At 44.7% G+C, this 17,870-nt stretch overlaps 1 protein-coding gene across 8 annotated transcripts in view; it reads left to right on the forward strand.

Moving 5' to 3' along the window:
• The window catches only part of SLCO3A1 (solute carrier organic anion transporter family member 3A1), a 319,029-nt gene extending 307,855 nt beyond the window's left edge, over positions 1-11,174 (forward strand). For 2 of the 8 annotated variants that reach the window (XR_013395179.1, XR_013395180.1), the window contains 3 exons: positions 1,590-1,832; positions 7,375-7,569; positions 10,520-11,174. Coding sequence is in view for 5 of the 8 variants with exons in the window: in XM_015143057.3 (XP_014998543.3) it covers positions 1,590-1,969 (380 nt within the window). In the remaining 3 variants the exon portion in view is untranslated. 8 annotated transcript variants of the gene reach the window in all.
• The last annotated feature ends 6,696 nt before the right edge of the window (positions 11,175-17,870 follow it).

Here is a 17,870-nt window from a genome sequence, read left to right on the forward strand (position 1 = left end):
ATGAACCCCCTGAAATACGAGTTTGATTTTATGGGTAGGTGTATTTTTCAGGGCTATGGGTCTAGATCTCATCAAAATCTCAGAGGGACTTTCCTTAATACAAAATGAAATTCAGATGCTCTAGGACTGGCTCTGCAAGGAACACTCCGGATAGAGGTACATGGGCCCTGGGATTTTAGAGTTGGCCACACCTAGTTCCAGAGATCACTTCCTCCTTCTGCAGTCTGTCACTGAAGATGGTTGGCACTTTATTCTGGCCTCAAGGTGACAGTTTTTTTTGACCAGTTAATTTGTATTAGTGACATCTATGACTTTCCCGTAGTACAGATTACACTCTCCCCCTGCACTCAGAATCACCTGGGAATGTTTAAGTGCTGGGGACTGAGCTGCACACCAAATGCTCCGATTTCATTGGTCTGGGATGGGACACCCTGGATGATGATTGTCATGGGCAGCCAGGTCTGATAACTCAGGGCTAACAGCAGGCAGAGGAACAGGGAACTGAAGTAAGGAAGGGGAAGGGTTTTCATCTCATCTGCCATTTTTGGTGACTGGTTGTAGGTGCCGGAAATGCTCTACCGTGAGGGTTTCAAAACTGGTTACCAAGTCATTCTGAGCTGGGAATATTCTTACCCACTGGTAATATACAGGGGAAGGGAAGTTGTCAGTATATATGCAGATATTTTCCATTTTAAACTTTATGTGTATACGCACAGACGTACTTAAGTCCAACTTGTGGTCCCTGCACTCAAGAGCACACACAGCCCTAAAAGCCCCATGCAGAAGAACACCACACATAGTACGCCGCCGCTTTGCAGGTCCCTCAATGAGACTGCACTGCTTTCACTGACACTGAGAATGTTTCCCTTCAAGGAAGACTGTCTTGGCCTTCTCAGGCTCTCAGCAGAGGAGGATGATGATGATAATAGCAGCCGTCACTCACTTTACATGGTAAAGTGGCACAGTTCTAGATGCTTTTTTTTTTTTTTTTTTTGAGATGGAGTCTGCTCTGTTGCCCAGGCTGAAGTGCAGTGGCACGATCTTGGCTCACTGCTACTTGTGCCTCCCGGGTTCAAGCAGTTCTTCTGCCTCAGCCTCCCAAGGAGCTGGGACTACAGGTGTACACCAACATGTACCACAATGCAAATTCCAGGTTGTCTCTTTAGTAGAGACGGGGTCTCACCATGTTGACCAGGCTGGTCTCGAACTCCTGATCTTAGGTGATCCACCTGCCTCAGCCTCCAAAGTACTGGAATTACAGGTGCGAGCCACCATGCCAGGATGATGCTTTCTATGTGTAAAGTTAGTTTTCAGAGCAATCTGGTGAAGACTGTAGTATTATCGTCATCCCCATTTTGCAGATGAGGAAACGAAGGCAGGAGGGTGTAAATAACGTGCTCAGATTTATACCATGATAAAAAGGCAGAACTGGGACACAAACTCATGCAGTTTGCCTCCTGAGCGTGTCTTTGAGCCATGGAGTCAGACATATTTGCCCAGCAGTGCTATAAGAAAAGCTAGGCAGAGACAGGAACAGGGGAGCACTGACCACTAGATCCAGAACCTTAACCTTCTTTTCCCTGTGACAGGCTTCATCCCTCCACCCCTCATCTTCGGGGCCGGCATCGATTCCACCTGCCTGTTCTGGAGCACGTTCTGTGGGGAGCAAGGCGCCTGCGTCCTCTACGACAATGTGGTCTACAGATACTTGTATGTCAGCATCGCCATCGCGCTCAAATCCTTCGCCTTCATCCTGTACACCACCACGTGGCAGTGCCTGAGGAAAAACTATAAACGCTACATCAAAAACCACGAGGGCGGGCTGAGCACCAGTGAGTTCTTTGCCTCTACTCTGACCCTAGACAACCTGGGGAGGGACCCTGTGCCCGCAAACCAGACACATAGGACAAAGTTTATCTATAACCTGGAAGACCATGAGTGGTGTGAAAACATGGAGTCCGTTTTATAGTGACTAAAGGAGGGCTGAACTCTGTATTAGTAATCCAAGGGTCATTTTTTTCTTAAAAAAAGAAAAAAAGGTTTCCAAAAAAAAACCAAAACTCAATACACACACAGAGGCACAGACGCATACACACTCAGACAGACACACCGACTTTGTCTTTTTTCTGAACATCAGAGCCAGACAGGATTCAAAATAAGGAGAGAATGAGATCGTGCGGCGGGGTCCTGGAGGCCACTCGCGCGGCTGGGCCACAGAGTCTGCTTTGAAGGCACCTCATGGTTTTCAGGATGCCGACAGCTGCAAGCAACAGGCACTGCCAAATTCAGGGAACAGTGGTGGCCAGCTTGGAGGATGGACATTTCTGGATATACATACACATACAAAACAGAAAACATTTTTTTAAAGTTTACTAAAATAAAAAAAAATTAAAAAAAAAAAAAAAACACAAGTTGAAAGCATTGCCAGATTAAGCACTAGTGACACACCGCGTGCCACCCTCTTCCTCCAGATGGGGGTGGGGGCGGGCGCACAAGTCGGAGGGGTGGAAGCCCCACTCCTCTCTCTGACTTTCGCAATATGGGTCACTGTGTAGACGACTCACCCAGTCTGCATGTGGTTCAAGGCCCCAGAGTTCTCTCAGTGATGCTAATGGGTGATCTGTGCTGGAGTTTGTAATTGGCACCTCTCGCCAGCTCCATCTCCATGTTCAAGACTGAGGGCCTGAGGGGGAGTCGGGTGGGGGGCCAGCACCTCCCAGTGGCGGGCATCCACCTTCCCCCAGCCCCACAGAGTGACCTCAGGAAGCAGTAGGCCTCACCTGGCTATGACTGACCCGGCTCAGAGCTGGTGAGACCCAACACAGTCCAAGTCATTTGCTTACATTTGCCAAACATTTTGCCATTTTTAAAAGAAAAAAACACAATCCATATGAATTTCAAACTGTTGGATGTATAATCCTCTAATACTATTTTTAACTACTTCTAAAATCTGTTAACCCTTCAGTCACTAACACAGTTCTCTAGGCCGGATTTATTATGCTGGTTGCTTTTACTTTTTTTTCTCCTTTTTTAATGCACCAAAAATATGTGATACAAGGGATGCAATTAACCTATTGTAATTTTTATCACTTTATCCTCATTCGGATATTCTACAAAAACAAGAATATATAATGTGTTATAAGAAGAAAAAAAAATGCTTCAAAAAGAGAGTGAATATGCAGCCTGCCTTTAAAAGAATCACATTTGAGACAACAGGGGATAATGTGATGAATTGCAAATTTGCCTTTTAGCTTTCTTCCCCATGATTCAGTGATCACTGTCATGGGAAGCCCTTTTATATTCATGCTTGACATTCCAAGAGGCGTTCTTTTCAGCCTGTGGAGGAGAAACTCTTAGATGTGGGTTTGTGGTGTATGGATGCAACACTTCCGGGGATGGGAAAGAAGAACAGTTCCCTAGCACAAGCTGTTAAGAAGTCTGTAGCGTCTCTGATAACAAATAGACCCACAAGCTCCTGGAAGCTGTCGTGTGTCCAATGCATGAAAATGTCTCTGACATTCTCAGGGTTAGTCTGGAACTAAGGCCCTTGTCTGTGTTTTGAAGGTGGGTGAACCTCAGAGAATGAACCTGTTATGATTTGGGGTAAGAATCACGTTAGAAAACCTCTTGCAACCAGTACACTAGGCCTTCTATGGCCATTTCCATAAGGGGACAGAGCTTAGGTAAAGGCACACACTCATACACAACAAAGGGCCCTGCTAACTTACCGCTCGTGCTTCTTCAGTAACCTTTGTTCATGTCACATTCCTGGCGCTGGAAAAAAAACTCAAAGGTTGATTGGTTTGCTTTTTCACCTTGGACACATTTGTAGTTTACTCACAAGGCAAACAAAAGAAGCAGGAAATAAAAAATGGTTGGGCATGGGGCAGATATGGTACCAAATTTTTAATGAACGTTGTAAATGAAAAGGCTTGAATGACAGCCCAAATCTAGAGAAAGCACTGAGCAAGACCAACGAAAAGAAAAGCTGTGTCGTGGTGTGGGGCCACCATGATCAGCTACCTGGGGCAGGATGCTTCTGAGACAGGCCTTTCATCTGCTTAGTGTTAGTATGTCCTTGCTTATGAAAATGGGGACACTCATCAGTATGTTAACTAGTAAAGGGGAGATGGTTCTCCAACCACTTCATAAAATATGTATATTCTGTTGTTCCTAAGGCTTTGAGAATATCCTGTACAGGTTTTGGTTTAGTTTTGCAAATGTATTGCTAATAGGTCACTCCTATAGATTATTGCTTGGCCCTTCAAACTCAGTACACACACACTGAGGCCCTTTGACCTAGTGTTTTATGGAACTCTTTGTTTTGAGAGAAAAAAAAAAAAGGCCTTTAAAACTCTTTGCATTTTGGACTTTTTTCCCTAAAATTTTAGGATGAAAGTGAAAAAGATGTTAGAATAACAGGAAGACAACTCCAGGGCTGAGTTTTATCAGCAATTGGGTATAAATTTAAAGACCCCTGTTGCAAGATGGCTCTGAATTCTGTTGTATTGTCTTTTAAAATTTTAATTTTTCTCATATACTACCGAACAGAAAACTCGGTCTAGATTTAATTTGCCTTTTGTGCTCTAAAGAAGCATTGTACATACAACACTAGATCAGCCCCCTCGATTATCTGTTTGGTTTCAAATGAATGAAAAGATTTCCTGGTAAGATCTCCATTGGATTTACAGAACACAAAAAATGTACGGGATGGAATAAACCTAGAAAGTGAATGCTAGAGTTCTCTCTCTTCTGCTATAAACTCCTACACCATCTCAGTTGAACATGCCCAGGGGTGGATGAAAAGTCTCTCTCTGCTGAAACTGACAGATCTTTGTAACTCCTACGCATAGACCAAGAAGGTTTGGGTTTTGTTTTTGTTTAACCAATATCATTCCCTCCTATGAAGCAAGCACATTTTGCAAAAATGCCTCTCTAGGGGACGCGGTTTGCTGTCTTCTCTCAGCTGAGGCTGTGTGCTGTCAGGGAAAGCTGGCTCTGAGGCACCCTGGGGACACAGGGTTCCAGAAGGCCACAGCATGGCATGCTGGCTTTCCTCACAGCTAACGAAGGATTGGGAGCAGCCTCCTTAGACAGTCTCCCCAAGGAGCTTGCTGGGAACACTTAACAGACAAAATAATAACTGGAAACCCAAGAGCTCCTAAGGAATCATTTGACAGAGTTGCTAACATCTTCCAAGCAGGAGGGAGCGTGCCCCTCCGTAAAAATCACTTCCTTTTCACCATCTGATCATGGAATAGCTCACTCTAACGCTTTTAAAGATTGGTTGAGTGGCATCTGTACATTCCAGTCCCCCGATCCCACTCCCCTGTGTCCAGTAATTGCCCTCCAGCTTCCCCTCACTCACACTATGGCAGGGCTTCCTAGCCCTTCTTGTTGAAAAACCTGCAGAAACGTTCCACATGAGGGCAACCAGCTGATCCCTGGGATGGTAGTCACACCACTCTTGAGGAATTTTCCCAGGAAAAAGGTTCTCCTGTGGTTACTAATGGTTATTCTTTCACACCTCCCAGAGGAGGTCTTTCACTGAGGAACATGTAAAATGGAGATAGATACATGTACTAAAATAGAGAAACCTCCGAGGAAAAGTAGTTTCTGGCTCCCCGTGTGCCTGCTGGGCTGGTTTTCTTGCTGCCTGCTGCTTCCAGTCCTAGGAAGTCTGGTTTCTTCTCCACCCAGCCATGCCTGCCAGACCTGTGTAGTCTGCTCTAAGCCCTGCTAGGAACCCCAAAGGCCCTACTCAGCAGTGGTAAGCTATGAAGGTCAATGTATAGATGTCAATGCATCTGATCATCCAGTCAAGGCCAGAAAAACAGGATGAGCTTCTGTTGCAGTTGGACGGAGTTACACTATATTTTGTTGTTGCTTGAATATTTTATTTGGTTTGGTTTAGATGAGGGAAGAAACCATGCAAGCAGTTCTTTCAGTCTAACAGATGGAGAATACTTGCCGCTGCCTGGTGCTGTTCTTACCTGACCATCTTGATGGCTTGGGAGAATCACATATCTGGCCAGAAGCCAGAGGAAAGTACCAGATACATAGCAGGGGCCTGCTGACTTCACTGGCCTCGTGCCACTCTCCTCTGATTGACCTCCTCAACCATGATCCATGTTTCCCTTTAGGGACTGTTTCCCCTTAGGTTAGAATCCACTTCAAATATCTAAGAGGCGCCAACTTTTCCAAGAGAGGGTGTTAGTGAAATTAAATTTGGCCTGGAAAATTAGTTCAAGACCCAAATATAGTATTTGCCCATTTTCTACACTTCTTTCCTTTTTCATTACACCTGCTTCACCCAACTTATTTCAAACTGCTACTCCCCCCAAACAGCTGCAAGAACGTAATGCCTTAGAGTAAACCACCCTAAATGACAGACTTTGGACCCCACACCCCTAGTGTATTGTCATTGCTCTAGAGTAATTGGAATACCCTCTCACTGGTGGAAGATACAAGGAAGATATTTTTGTTCAAATGCCTCTTATGGGGCCTGTTGCCTAGAACAGCATGTGGAATCCACCGTGAATGCACGCAGCCACCCACACCTGCCTCATCAGTAGCTTCAGCAACCCAGAATGCTTGGTCATCATGGCAGGGACAACTTGGGTTATAAAAGCAAAAATGGAAAATTCTGGAAAGCAAAGATAGCCCTGTCCCTTAGAAACCTGTGACTGCCATGGAGACAGGGACAACTCACACTTCTCAGAGACTATCCACGTTAGCATTTTTCTTTGCAGAGTTTGTTTTATTTGGGGATGCATTGTATGAGCTTGATGTATTCGAAACATGTATTTGTTTTATTCATGCCTTAAAATTTTGGCTATATGCCAAGCCCTAGATCAGATACAAACGTGGAAAAGATTTGTTCCCTACCCTCCGCAAGAACCCCCATTTCAGTAAGCTGGACAGATCTGAACACAAACAAAACCCATGGGATAATAGTATTAAGAGCTAGGGTCTGTCTGGGGATAAGGAGAGCCAATTCAAGATGGTGGTGAGTTCTGCCTCATGGCAGCAAGAATCAGGAAGGCTCTGGAGAGTGGGTGGTTTAGAAACTAAGAACTAAAGAGCAGTGAGTGACTTTTGGGGAAACACGGTGAGAAGATGAGGGGCAGAATTGCCCCCAGAGAGCCACCAAAACACATTCACAAGCGTTTTCTGTAATAGGCCAAGTAGTAAATATTTTAGACTTTGTGGACCTGCAGTCTCTGTTGCAACTACTCAACTGTTGTAGTACCGTGAGATCAGCCATAGACTACAGGTAAACAAATGGACTATGTTCCAATAAAGCTTTATTTACAAAGACAGTCGGTGGCTGAGGGAAGGCCATAGTTTGCTGATCTCTGTTCTCTTGCACAGGCAAGGCCTCAAGCAGCACTGCGTGTTTGGGGGGCCCTAGCAGCTGAGCATAGGTGAGGCAGATCCCAGCGCCCAAGACTCTGCTGTAGCATGGGCCAGGGCATACATAGGAAAGGACCTTGAGCCAGGTGTCCATCGGCCTTAACACTCATGACCATGAGACTCTAATTCAGATATCTCATTTCCAAGAATAAGGTAAGTACCTCTTTGCTCTCATGGTTAAAATTGAAGGCAACATTATTTTTCTCTTGTGTGATGTGGCGGATTCGAACTGTATGGCAGCTGTGACACTGCAGCTCAACTAGAGTAACCATCCTTTTCTCTTAAATGATGGAAATGCGCACATGAGGGAGAAATGTTCAAACTAGAAAAAGAAGAATGAATCCAGATGCCAAAGAGTATTTCCAATCCTTTTCCTCCCCACAACCAACACAAAACACTATCACCCTAAAGTTAACAGATATGCCGGGTAAAATACTTGGTAAGCACTAGTAATAACTACTACTAATAGTAGCTAACATTTTTCAAGCACTTAATTATGAATCAGCTGCTGGCTGAGCTTATTTCATGTATTAGCTCATGTAATCTCAACCATAGGGTGGCTGAAATTCACAAAGCAGACTTAGGATTCAAACCTAGGTGTATGAAAAAGCTTTCAGGTCTTAAAAAGCTCTCCTTATTCACAGACCCATAACCACTATGGGTACTACCTCCCTACTGGGCAAGACACAAGGGACCTCCCTCCCCACCTTTAGACACTGATCAAGAAGACTGTGGCCCAAGTAAACTGTGGGGCCCCACACGCTCCCACTTGCCTCCTGATGTAACAACCAGGACACCATGGCAACAGTGTTCTGGGGCTGTGTGTTTTTCTATTGCCATTCCTGGTATTAACCCCTGATCCCAGTGGTCCATTGATACGAAGTGTTTTACCTGAAATGGACAGATAAGAGGAATCAGATAGGAGACTCTCCTACTCTAGTGCATTCTGAAATGCACTATCAAAGCACCAAGATGCCAGGGAGGCACTCTACAGTGCTGGTCATCAGCTCCCCTGGAGAGACCCCAGACACCTGCCATGGCTGGCACCCCTTTAGTCTACAGCATCAACCACAGGAGATCAACTCTGGCCCCAGGGCTTCAAATACACTGAAGCTGGTCCCTAATTGGATATACTTCCTCTCCAAAGGAGACCAGGGGCACTTGTCATATTGAGTTCAAGTCCCTGGTCAAACTCAGGCACTAGCCACCCTAACTTGCTGTTCTGTCTTCTATTCTCAGATTCCACGCTTTTAGGAACAGAATATCCAGACATTGCCATTTTTGTAATAGTGACTCAGGTCAACAGTCAAGAGTTGGTGATTATCATAAGTTTTCAATTTTTTCCCATAAGATAGAATTGATTATGTTCTTTTGCTATGAGCAAATGAACAACATAGCAAGTTTTCTGGAGGTTTAACATTCTGTAGGTGGACACTTGCCATCCCATTAATGTTTTTCTTAGCATTAACCTTATAGAAGATTCTCACACTAACCTTATAGAAGACTGCTCTCATGGAGACATGTTTGGCAAGACCATTTGATTTTATAATCTAAGGCCATAAAATGAATTGGAAGCAAAGAATTTACAAAGTGTTGCTATAAAAGGATCCCAACTGAACACAAATGGTGCTCCCATCCAGCACTTTAAGGGAGGGAAGGGGCCAGGAAGCTCATGTTTATTAAGTACCTGCTACCCACATGCCAGGTTCTGTGAATTCATGATCCCAGGTACTGCTCCCAGCAGCCTTCTCACACCAGCCCTACGAGGTAAGTATATATTCTTTTCCACTTCACAGGTTTGAAAACTAAAGCTCAGCAAATCCAACCCTTCTAAGATCACATAGTTTATAAAGCTACCAGGAGCCAGTGACAGATCTGACTCCTAAACCAGTGCTCTCTCCACTACAACACACAGCCCCCGAAGTTAGAACACGGAACTGACTTCTTTAGCCTCTGTAAAGCCAACAGAGCATCTACCTATGGGAAACCCCTAGCAGGAGTCTATTGTTTCATAGAGAAGTAAGCCAGGAGTTGGAGGCGAGAATCTCTGCAAAATTTTGCCTATGGGCACAGGAATCTAGGTTTCACTTTAATAATTAAATGTTGAAAACCTTTCAAAACACTCCTTCCTACTTCAACCTTAGCCGCATCAGCAGGAATTTCCTAGCCATTCATCAGCCTTTATCTTATTCATTCTGCTAAGCAGGGATGAACCCCAGCTCTCTAACTTCTGTCCCACCCTTCCCAACTCCCCACACCCGAGTCTTTCAGTGGAACCCCAAGACTATAAGAACTTGGGCCTTGTGAGAGTGAAGGAAGGATGCTCCAACTTGCCCAGGACTCAGGCTTCAGCTTCACAATCCTGAGGAAAGGAATGACATTTCCAAACTGTCACCTTTGTAGCACTAGGTCAAAGTCAAAGTCTAAAGAGGACAAATAAATGGACAGGGACTTCTATGGCCTCATTGTGCCTATTGAACAGGAGACCTGCACAGCTTGTGAATCATCACCGAGACTAGTTGTGTTTTTAATACCTTTAAAATGAAGCCACAGCATCTATTCTGGAAATGTGGCGTAGGCTTAAAAACTTGCTCCAAAGAGGATATCATTTCACCCAGCATGCAGTGAATATCTGTGGCTACACAAAAAACAAACTGTCCTGAATGCTGGAGGAGAAAGCATGACATTGTGATGCCAGGCAGTTTTCTCTGACACTCGGTAATCTCTTCAATAGAGATGTATGGTGACACTTAGAGCCCTAGAGCACAAGGTCTGTCACTAGTAATTTACATAAGACAAGAATAAATTATTGACTGGGAGACATCTTATTCATCCCCAACATCTGCTTGGCTGTGGGAATGGTCATGTAGATGAATATCTTTCCCAGAAAAGATACTTGGCCTTCAAAAAGGTCTCTGGGCTCAGAATCTGGCCCCTTGGGGTTACCTGGAATGAAACCCAGCACTTTATTGCTTTGACTGCCTACTCTTGTCCCTTCACTGCAAAGCCATCATGCTATTAAATAAGCCTAACAAAAAGTAGGTGAAGCAGAAAAGACCGATCTCTTTTTCCTCTTGGCTCTTCTTCCCTCCTCCCCCTTTAGGCACAGAGTACCAAGACATTGAGACTGAGAAAACCTGCCCCGAATCACATTCACCTTCAGAAGACTCCTTTGTGAGAAGCTGAGGGCCTGGCCCTCTTCCTCTTCCTGGAGAGAACAGCCCACCACCACCCACAGACCTCGCGGGCCTCACTTAGCGTGCTCCTCCCTGCCCGAGAACCCGAGGGTCCCCATGTGGATTATCCAGCCAGTGTGTGGTCCTTTGAGGCCCCAAGCGCAGGCCTGTGATGAGGACTAAAGAGGTGACTTATGGTCAGGAGTACTCCAAACAGCTCTCAGAGTAGGCATCTTTCCTGGGTCTCTAAAGAGTCATGCTGACCTGGTGTGCAAATTCCCTTCACCCATCCCTCTGCCTCCTCTGGGGATGGCTTGCTGACATGCTTTAGAAACTCCTCTCTTGGAAATGCTCCTCTGACTGAGGGCTTCAACAGCTTTAACGAAATCAGCCGAGAGGGTAAAAACCACCCTGTTGCACAGAATGGAGGGGGAAAAAAGCACATACTCAATAGATTTTTGAGTGTGGTATTCTGTATTTTTGCAGCTTTTATTTTCCAAATGAGCAGTGTAGAAATATGTGATGTAAAGTACATACTGTACGTTTGCTGAAAATTATATTAAAAGCACTATTTTAATTCTTCCTCTGTCTCATGCTCTAATCTCTGTTACCTTTCTTGTGCCTTCAGGTAGAATGATTCTAAAAGATTCTGGAGAGTGCTTCTGGCCATGTGTGTTCTATATTTATGGGCTCTGAGGTTATGGACTTAAGAGAGTATGAGCTTTAGAGCCAAGAGAGACCTGAGCTCAAATCACTACCCTACCACTTGCTGCTGGTGTGATGTTAATGTAGTGATTGGACTTCTCTTAGCCCCCGTTTCACCATTTGTAAAATGAGAATAGTAATGCCTGCTTTATACAACTATGGTAAGACTTAAATTAGATCATGTGTATAGGTACCAAGTGCAACATACAGCACAGAAATTGTCATTGTTCATTACTACCCCAACCTCTGGCTGGAATCTAAATGCTCCACACCATGCAGCTTCTACTGGTAACATTTAGTGATCCTATTCTGTCACTGTCTGGTTTTCATTTCTGATTCTTCCACTGCCTGTAAAGCCTAGCAGACAGGCAGTTGACTTCATCTCACAACAGCCCCAGTGTCTGGTATAGTGCATGTCATTCCGTGGATGATCAATATGCAAATGAATGAATGATGAACAAACAGCCTCAGACCCAGTCCCATTCCTCAGTGGAAACTATAGCATTTGCCTCCCTTTCTGTAGGTTCACAAGCCACCCAGTGGCCAGAGCTCCAGTGGCTTTCCCACACCTTGCTAGGCCTCTTCGTAATTGACTGGCTTCATCTCCATATCTTTATTAATTCACTAGCTGGACTCCTACCTCATATGAGTAGGTATGTTGGGTTGACACCTGCCACTGACTTGCAGAATGGAATCCCCACTGCATTACTCCACTGGCCAGACTGGAGTTCCAAGCATGGATGCTTGCCAGAATTCTTTTTTTTTGAGACAGAGTCTCACTCTGTCGCCCAGGTTGGAGTGCAGTGGCCGGATCTCAGCTCACTGCAAGCTCCGCCTCCCGGGTTCACGCCATCCTGCCTCAGCCTCCGGAGTAGCTGGGACTACAGGCGCCCGCCACCTCGCCCGGCTAGTTTTTTGTATTTTTTAGTAGAGACGGGGTTTCACCGTGTTAGCCAGGATGGTCTCGATCTCCTGACCTCGTGATCCACCCATCTCGGCCTCCCAAAGTGCTGGGATTACAGGCTTGAGCCACCGTGCCCAGCCTGCTTGCTGGAATTCTATCTGTGCTTTGTCTTTTGGGCAAAGGACCTAGAATGCCTCCACTTGTCTTATGGGGCTAGCCCCGTAACTGACCCACTTTTCTTCATAGTCCTCTCCATCCTGAATCTTTTCCTCTGTAGCCCATCATCCACTGCAGCTGAGTTCACCCCAAATCAAAGCTTGTCAAATCTATTATTACTTGAAGACAGCACCCACCTCAGCCCTGAGTTGTCTTTTCACTCTGAGGCCTTAAGGGGTCAGGAAAGAATGTGCTTGACTTTCTTCAAGTCCCAATTATAGGCCATTGGTGCCTTGGGGGATTCTTTTTTAGCCTGGCCCTGTTATTTATATGATTGTTTATTTTTTGCAAAGCAACATGATCTATTCTCTCCAGTGTAAAAATCCCAAGAAAATGCAATTTCAACATTCTCTGTCCTGATGTGAAAAGATGCTGAAGTAGCTGAAAAAGTAGTTAGTGGTTCCTCCTGGGCTTCACCTGCACCAGAAATTCAGATGGAGGCAGAAGGGAAAGGAGTAGGGAAAGGCTATTGCTTAAGGTATCATTGTGTTCAGTCCCACATTTTACATTTGTTTTTGTCTATAATCCAGTTTATTTTCCCTGTCTACCATTCCCCCATAAAGGTGGTCAGCTTAAAGAAAACTTATTCTGTCCATTTTATCTCAGCCTTACAAGGACATATTCTTAGTCAAGAGATTTATCTTTCAATAGTTAAGTGAATTCATGAGAAATCTGTCCATAAAGGCTGTCCAACTATTAATAACTCAGAGAGAATACACGGCTTCATCAGACCCCAAAATGCCCCCTCTTCCCAATGTCCTCTCAGCTGCCATGGGGCACCAGGGCCTTGAACTACATACACAAATAGCTCATCTTCCACACTTGAAAGTCCAACTTGACCTCTTTTCCAGTCTTCAGGAAAGGGTCAGCCATGCACTCAAGCATTTGGCTCAACCAAAACAACAGCAGGTTGTTTCTGTGGCCCCATGACATGGATTCAGAACCACTCACACATCCACTTTACAAAGAACTTTCTGTCTTCTTCTTTTTAGGCCTTGTTACTTAACGAGCTACTGCTGTAGGACAGCTTCCATAACTCTTGAGACAAGTGTCTACAGTTAATGCACAAGGCAGACTCACTTGCTTTCCTGAAAGCCTTTAAAACATGTCTTAACCTTCTTGAGTTATAGTATTTCCAGTTATAAAATACACGAACATGTATTTATGGGATCCCCAAAGGAGGGCACTTCAGATCTTCCAGAATCCTGCTCCTCTGTTGCTCATAAAATTAAGGGGTGAAGTAAAGAAGACAGAACAGCAAGCTAGGGTGGCCAGTGTATGAGTTTGACCAAAGACTTGAACTCAGTATGACAGGTGCCTCTGGTCTCCTTCGGAGAGGAAGTATTTTCCTGTGAGGCCTCTCTACATCACACATCACTGAGACCTTCACCACAGTACACAGGTGCAACTGAAACATGCTGCCAATGAAAAGGAAGTGGAAGGCCCCTGTCCCCAGACTCTACTTGGCAGCTGACTCCTTTCTTCCTTCAGAAGCTTACCTTGCCCTCTATCTTATGCTTCCGTTTCTGTGGGCAGTCATTCTGTATTAAGGCAACTATATTTTCATAGTAAAAATTAGTACTTGATGTAAGTTTAAAAAAACAGCCCAAAGAAAATGAGAATTCTTTTCCATTGTTTCTAAAATCATCATTTTCTAGCTCTTCAAGTTTTATGCAAATGACTAGACATGACAATGCAGTACTACAAAAGGAGACATTCCTCTTCAGCAGGACGTTGGAGATAAGATTTTATTTCCATCGCATCTCTGCCTGCGAATGTGACTTTGAAGGGTCACATTACTGCTGATCATTTTCTCAGGTGGTGTCAGTGGATTGATCCTGACAAAGTCACTGAGGCAGCTACTGGGGAGGAGAGTGCAGAGTGAAGACCCGTGCTGGGTGAGGAGGGAGCTGAATGTACATAAGGAGGCCTCACTCCGACTTGGTCTCACCCTCCACTTCCTGCATCCCATGCTCCCTGGGAAGATGGACCCTGAGGAATATGGTTAGTTTCATTCCATATTTCAAATGGATATATGTCAGATTAAAGCAAGGCTATGACTTTTAGCAAGTGAGTATGGACAGGACTCCATGAAGTCCTCTGCATACAGTGGGCACTTCATAACCGGGGGCAATAGGAGAACAAGATGACTTAGGGGAGGGGTCCCCAACACCCCCAGCCACAGACCGGTACCTGGAGGAGATGAGTGGCAGGCAAGTGAGCATTACTGCCTGAGCTTTGTCTCCTGTGACATCAGCGGCGGCAGCATTAGCGTCTCATAGAGCATGAACCCTGTTGTGAACTGTATATGCAAGGGGTCTAGGTTGCGCTCCTTGTGAGACTCTAATGCCTGAGAATAGTTTTATCATGAAACCATCCCTACACCTTCCACCCCCTACTCTCTCCATCCGTGGAAAAATTGTCTTCCATGAAGCCAAAAAGGTTAGGGACTGCTGGCATAGGGGAAAGAGCAGGTAACAGGTTTACATCCTGGCGGTTCAGCCACTTTTCAGCCTGGCCAGGTTAGCAAGTCAAGACTCACTCTAAACCACAGTCTTTATGTAGCCATAAAATGGGAAGATTACAGCCGCCTGCTTGGCAGAGACAACATGACAATTCAATGTACATGTATAGCCCAGTGTCAGTCCCCGGTGGGGCTCAGGAAGTCATGAGTTTCACTGAGAAGTCTCCTTTTTGGCCATATAAATACAAAACCACTTCTGATTGCCAGTATTTGTTACCACTCTGCTCTTTGGGAACCTTCTCTCCTGCTGAGTAGTGACTCTCTTAATGAGTTCTCAGTCAATTCCTTAATTTTTTAGTCATTTCTACTTATTAAAAGAGCTTTGCTTCACTCATTAAGATCCAGTCCTGACCATTTGAGAACTTCATCCTCATATACCATTTAACCCCCACAATGGCAGGCCTGGCCTGTGGCTTGGGGGGCCTATAGTGGAAGGGGAAGTGTGGTCTGCCCTCTCCTACCCCTTTTCTCTTCCCTGCCCCAACTGGGCTCCAGATGGAGGTATGGGAGCTGAAGAGGGAAGTGAGGTACATTCAGCAGACTGCCTGTGGCTAAGCTTGCTGCCATCACTGATGACCACTACTGATGTGGCTCCATCTGTCAAGTACATTTGGAGGCAGACAGGCAGGCTCCAGTAAGCCCAGCTGAAGGAAAAAACCATCCAACAGTTCCCTTTGGCTCTGGGGCTCCCTTTTGAGAGGCAGCTCCAACTCCCAACAAATTCTCAGTTGCCCGCTGTGAGCTCCACCCCCCTTCAGTAAGTACCCTTTTCCCCTGCATGGGTTAGTCCCAGGGAAGCCCACAGCCCAATCTCATCTTTCCTTTTAGCTTGAACTCTAGGATGGAAGTATTAGCAGGGCTCTCATTCCCCACTATGAGTAACAGGTAGCTTCCAAGGGCTGTCCCTGCCTCCCTCCTCCATGGTCCCATCTTTCCAGTATACTCCCCACACCTCTTTTCAGTCTGCTGTGATAGCAACAAGACACACTGGTAAGTCCACATGCTGGCAGGACATACAACCAGTGTGCATACCCCTAAAGTTTATGAGCAATTGCTTTGGGAACACTCTTCCCAAACAGTGCTTTGCTTCAGAAACATTACTCACCCAAAAAGGTGACCTCTCATGCTCTTCTCCAGCCCTTTGTGTGTTTGGGAATGGGTATGGGAGCAAGGATTTGGTAGTGTGAGTTTTTCTGAAAAGAGAAGAACTCAAAAGATCCCCACCTTGCACACCACACCACCACACTATACAAATACGGAAAGAGAAAGGCCAGCCAACAGGTGGCAATGATGAGAGATGACACTACCTCCCAATTTTTCATAATGAGCACACACCCTACACCTGAGCCTTCAACTGTCTTATAACCTCCAGGTAGGTATGTCTTTGTAGATTTCACACTTAATCAAAGAGTGTTGGTTGAAAGCCTGGTGTGGAGCCCTGTAGCCTCTAAGGACCTGTAGAGAGATCCAAGGAGAACCCGTACTCAAACTTTCAATCTAGATTGAGGCAAGACAAGCACCCACATAATACAAAGACCCCTATCAGAGCCCTGTCGATTCAAGGGCTCCTACTGAGCAGTAGGGACATAAGAGTGATGGGCATTCGGAGAGGATAGAAGCCCTATGACCTGGAATAGCCAGAGGAAGCTTTCTGAAGGACTTGGAGCGTGCAAAGACCCCAAAGGAAATATTTGTCATTTAGGCTTCAGGTACAATGCTTTGCCCTGCCCATAGCAATAGGTTTCTGAAAGGAGGCAGGGCAGTGGCTATAAAAGTAAAATGTCTATGAATAGACACTAGGATAACAACAATGTACCAAGTGCTGCACGAAATTCTTTACAAAACTGTCTCCTCATTTAATCCTGGCAAGTCCCCTGTGAAACAGGAATCATTTCATACCAGCCCCTTAGCTGGGATTTGAGTCTCAGTTCCTCTACTTACCATGTATGATCTCAGTTTCCTCATCAATAGTATGAGGATAATCATACTCACTCCATAAGAAGATTATGAGGATTCAGTGAGATGATGATTCTAAATCACTTAGTACTGTGCCTGTCCCCTAGAAAATAACCAAGAAATATAAGGGCTCTTCTTCCATTTCAGCACATAGAAAACACATTCTCTCATATTTCCAGGTCATCTGACAGAGTGTTAAATTTTTAACAGAGCTAACTTGCATAGGTAAATAACTACAACAGCAATTATCTCCCTAAGGGCAATTATTTGCCATCACCATTTGCACCCACCGAAATTACATTCACAAGAAACAGAGTCACCCATTGGCAGATAAATGTAATTAAATTGGAAGAATGACATCCAATGGCTGATTGGATTAATAAAAGAAATTTATTCCCTAGAGGTATTTCAGAAATGCTTCTCCAAGCTGGATCATATTTTTTAAAAGCTTGTACTCTGAATTCAAATTATGTATTCTTTTCTAAAAATCAGCATGCCTCCAGCCCTTATAAACACCATGTACCTCTGAGAAGCTTTGACTACAATGGTTTTATAAACCACACACACAGATACAAATCCGCTTGATCTTTGTATAAAACTATATATATATAAGACATCATACTTTGTGGCAAAGGCGATTTGGCAAATATTTTGACTGGATTATATGTTTTCTGGTTTGAGAATTTTATTTCAAACAGTAGGCAAAGACCATGGCATATGTTGTCACCTCACACATTTAAACAATTTTTTGCCTTTAAACCCTCCAAGAATAATCATATGCAGATTTGGTCCAAAATACCTTGAAAAAGTGAGTTTATAAACTCTTTATTATAATTTCTCGTGAATTCCACAGCAAACTAGTAATAATTAGCAGACTCCAAATTTATGGATCTTGATAAGGGATTTTTCCTCTTCCTTTTGGGATGTCCAGCACTCTCATTGTTCTTATGAACACGGGTCTAAGTCTTCATTC

Source organism: Macaca mulatta, chromosome 7 (genome assembly GCF_049350105.2).
Source record: "Macaca mulatta isolate MMU2019108-1 chromosome 7, T2T-MMU8v2.0, whole genome shotgun sequence".
In the NCBI taxonomy this organism is placed as follows: domain Eukaryota; kingdom Metazoa; phylum Chordata; class Mammalia; order Primates; family Cercopithecidae; genus Macaca; species Macaca mulatta.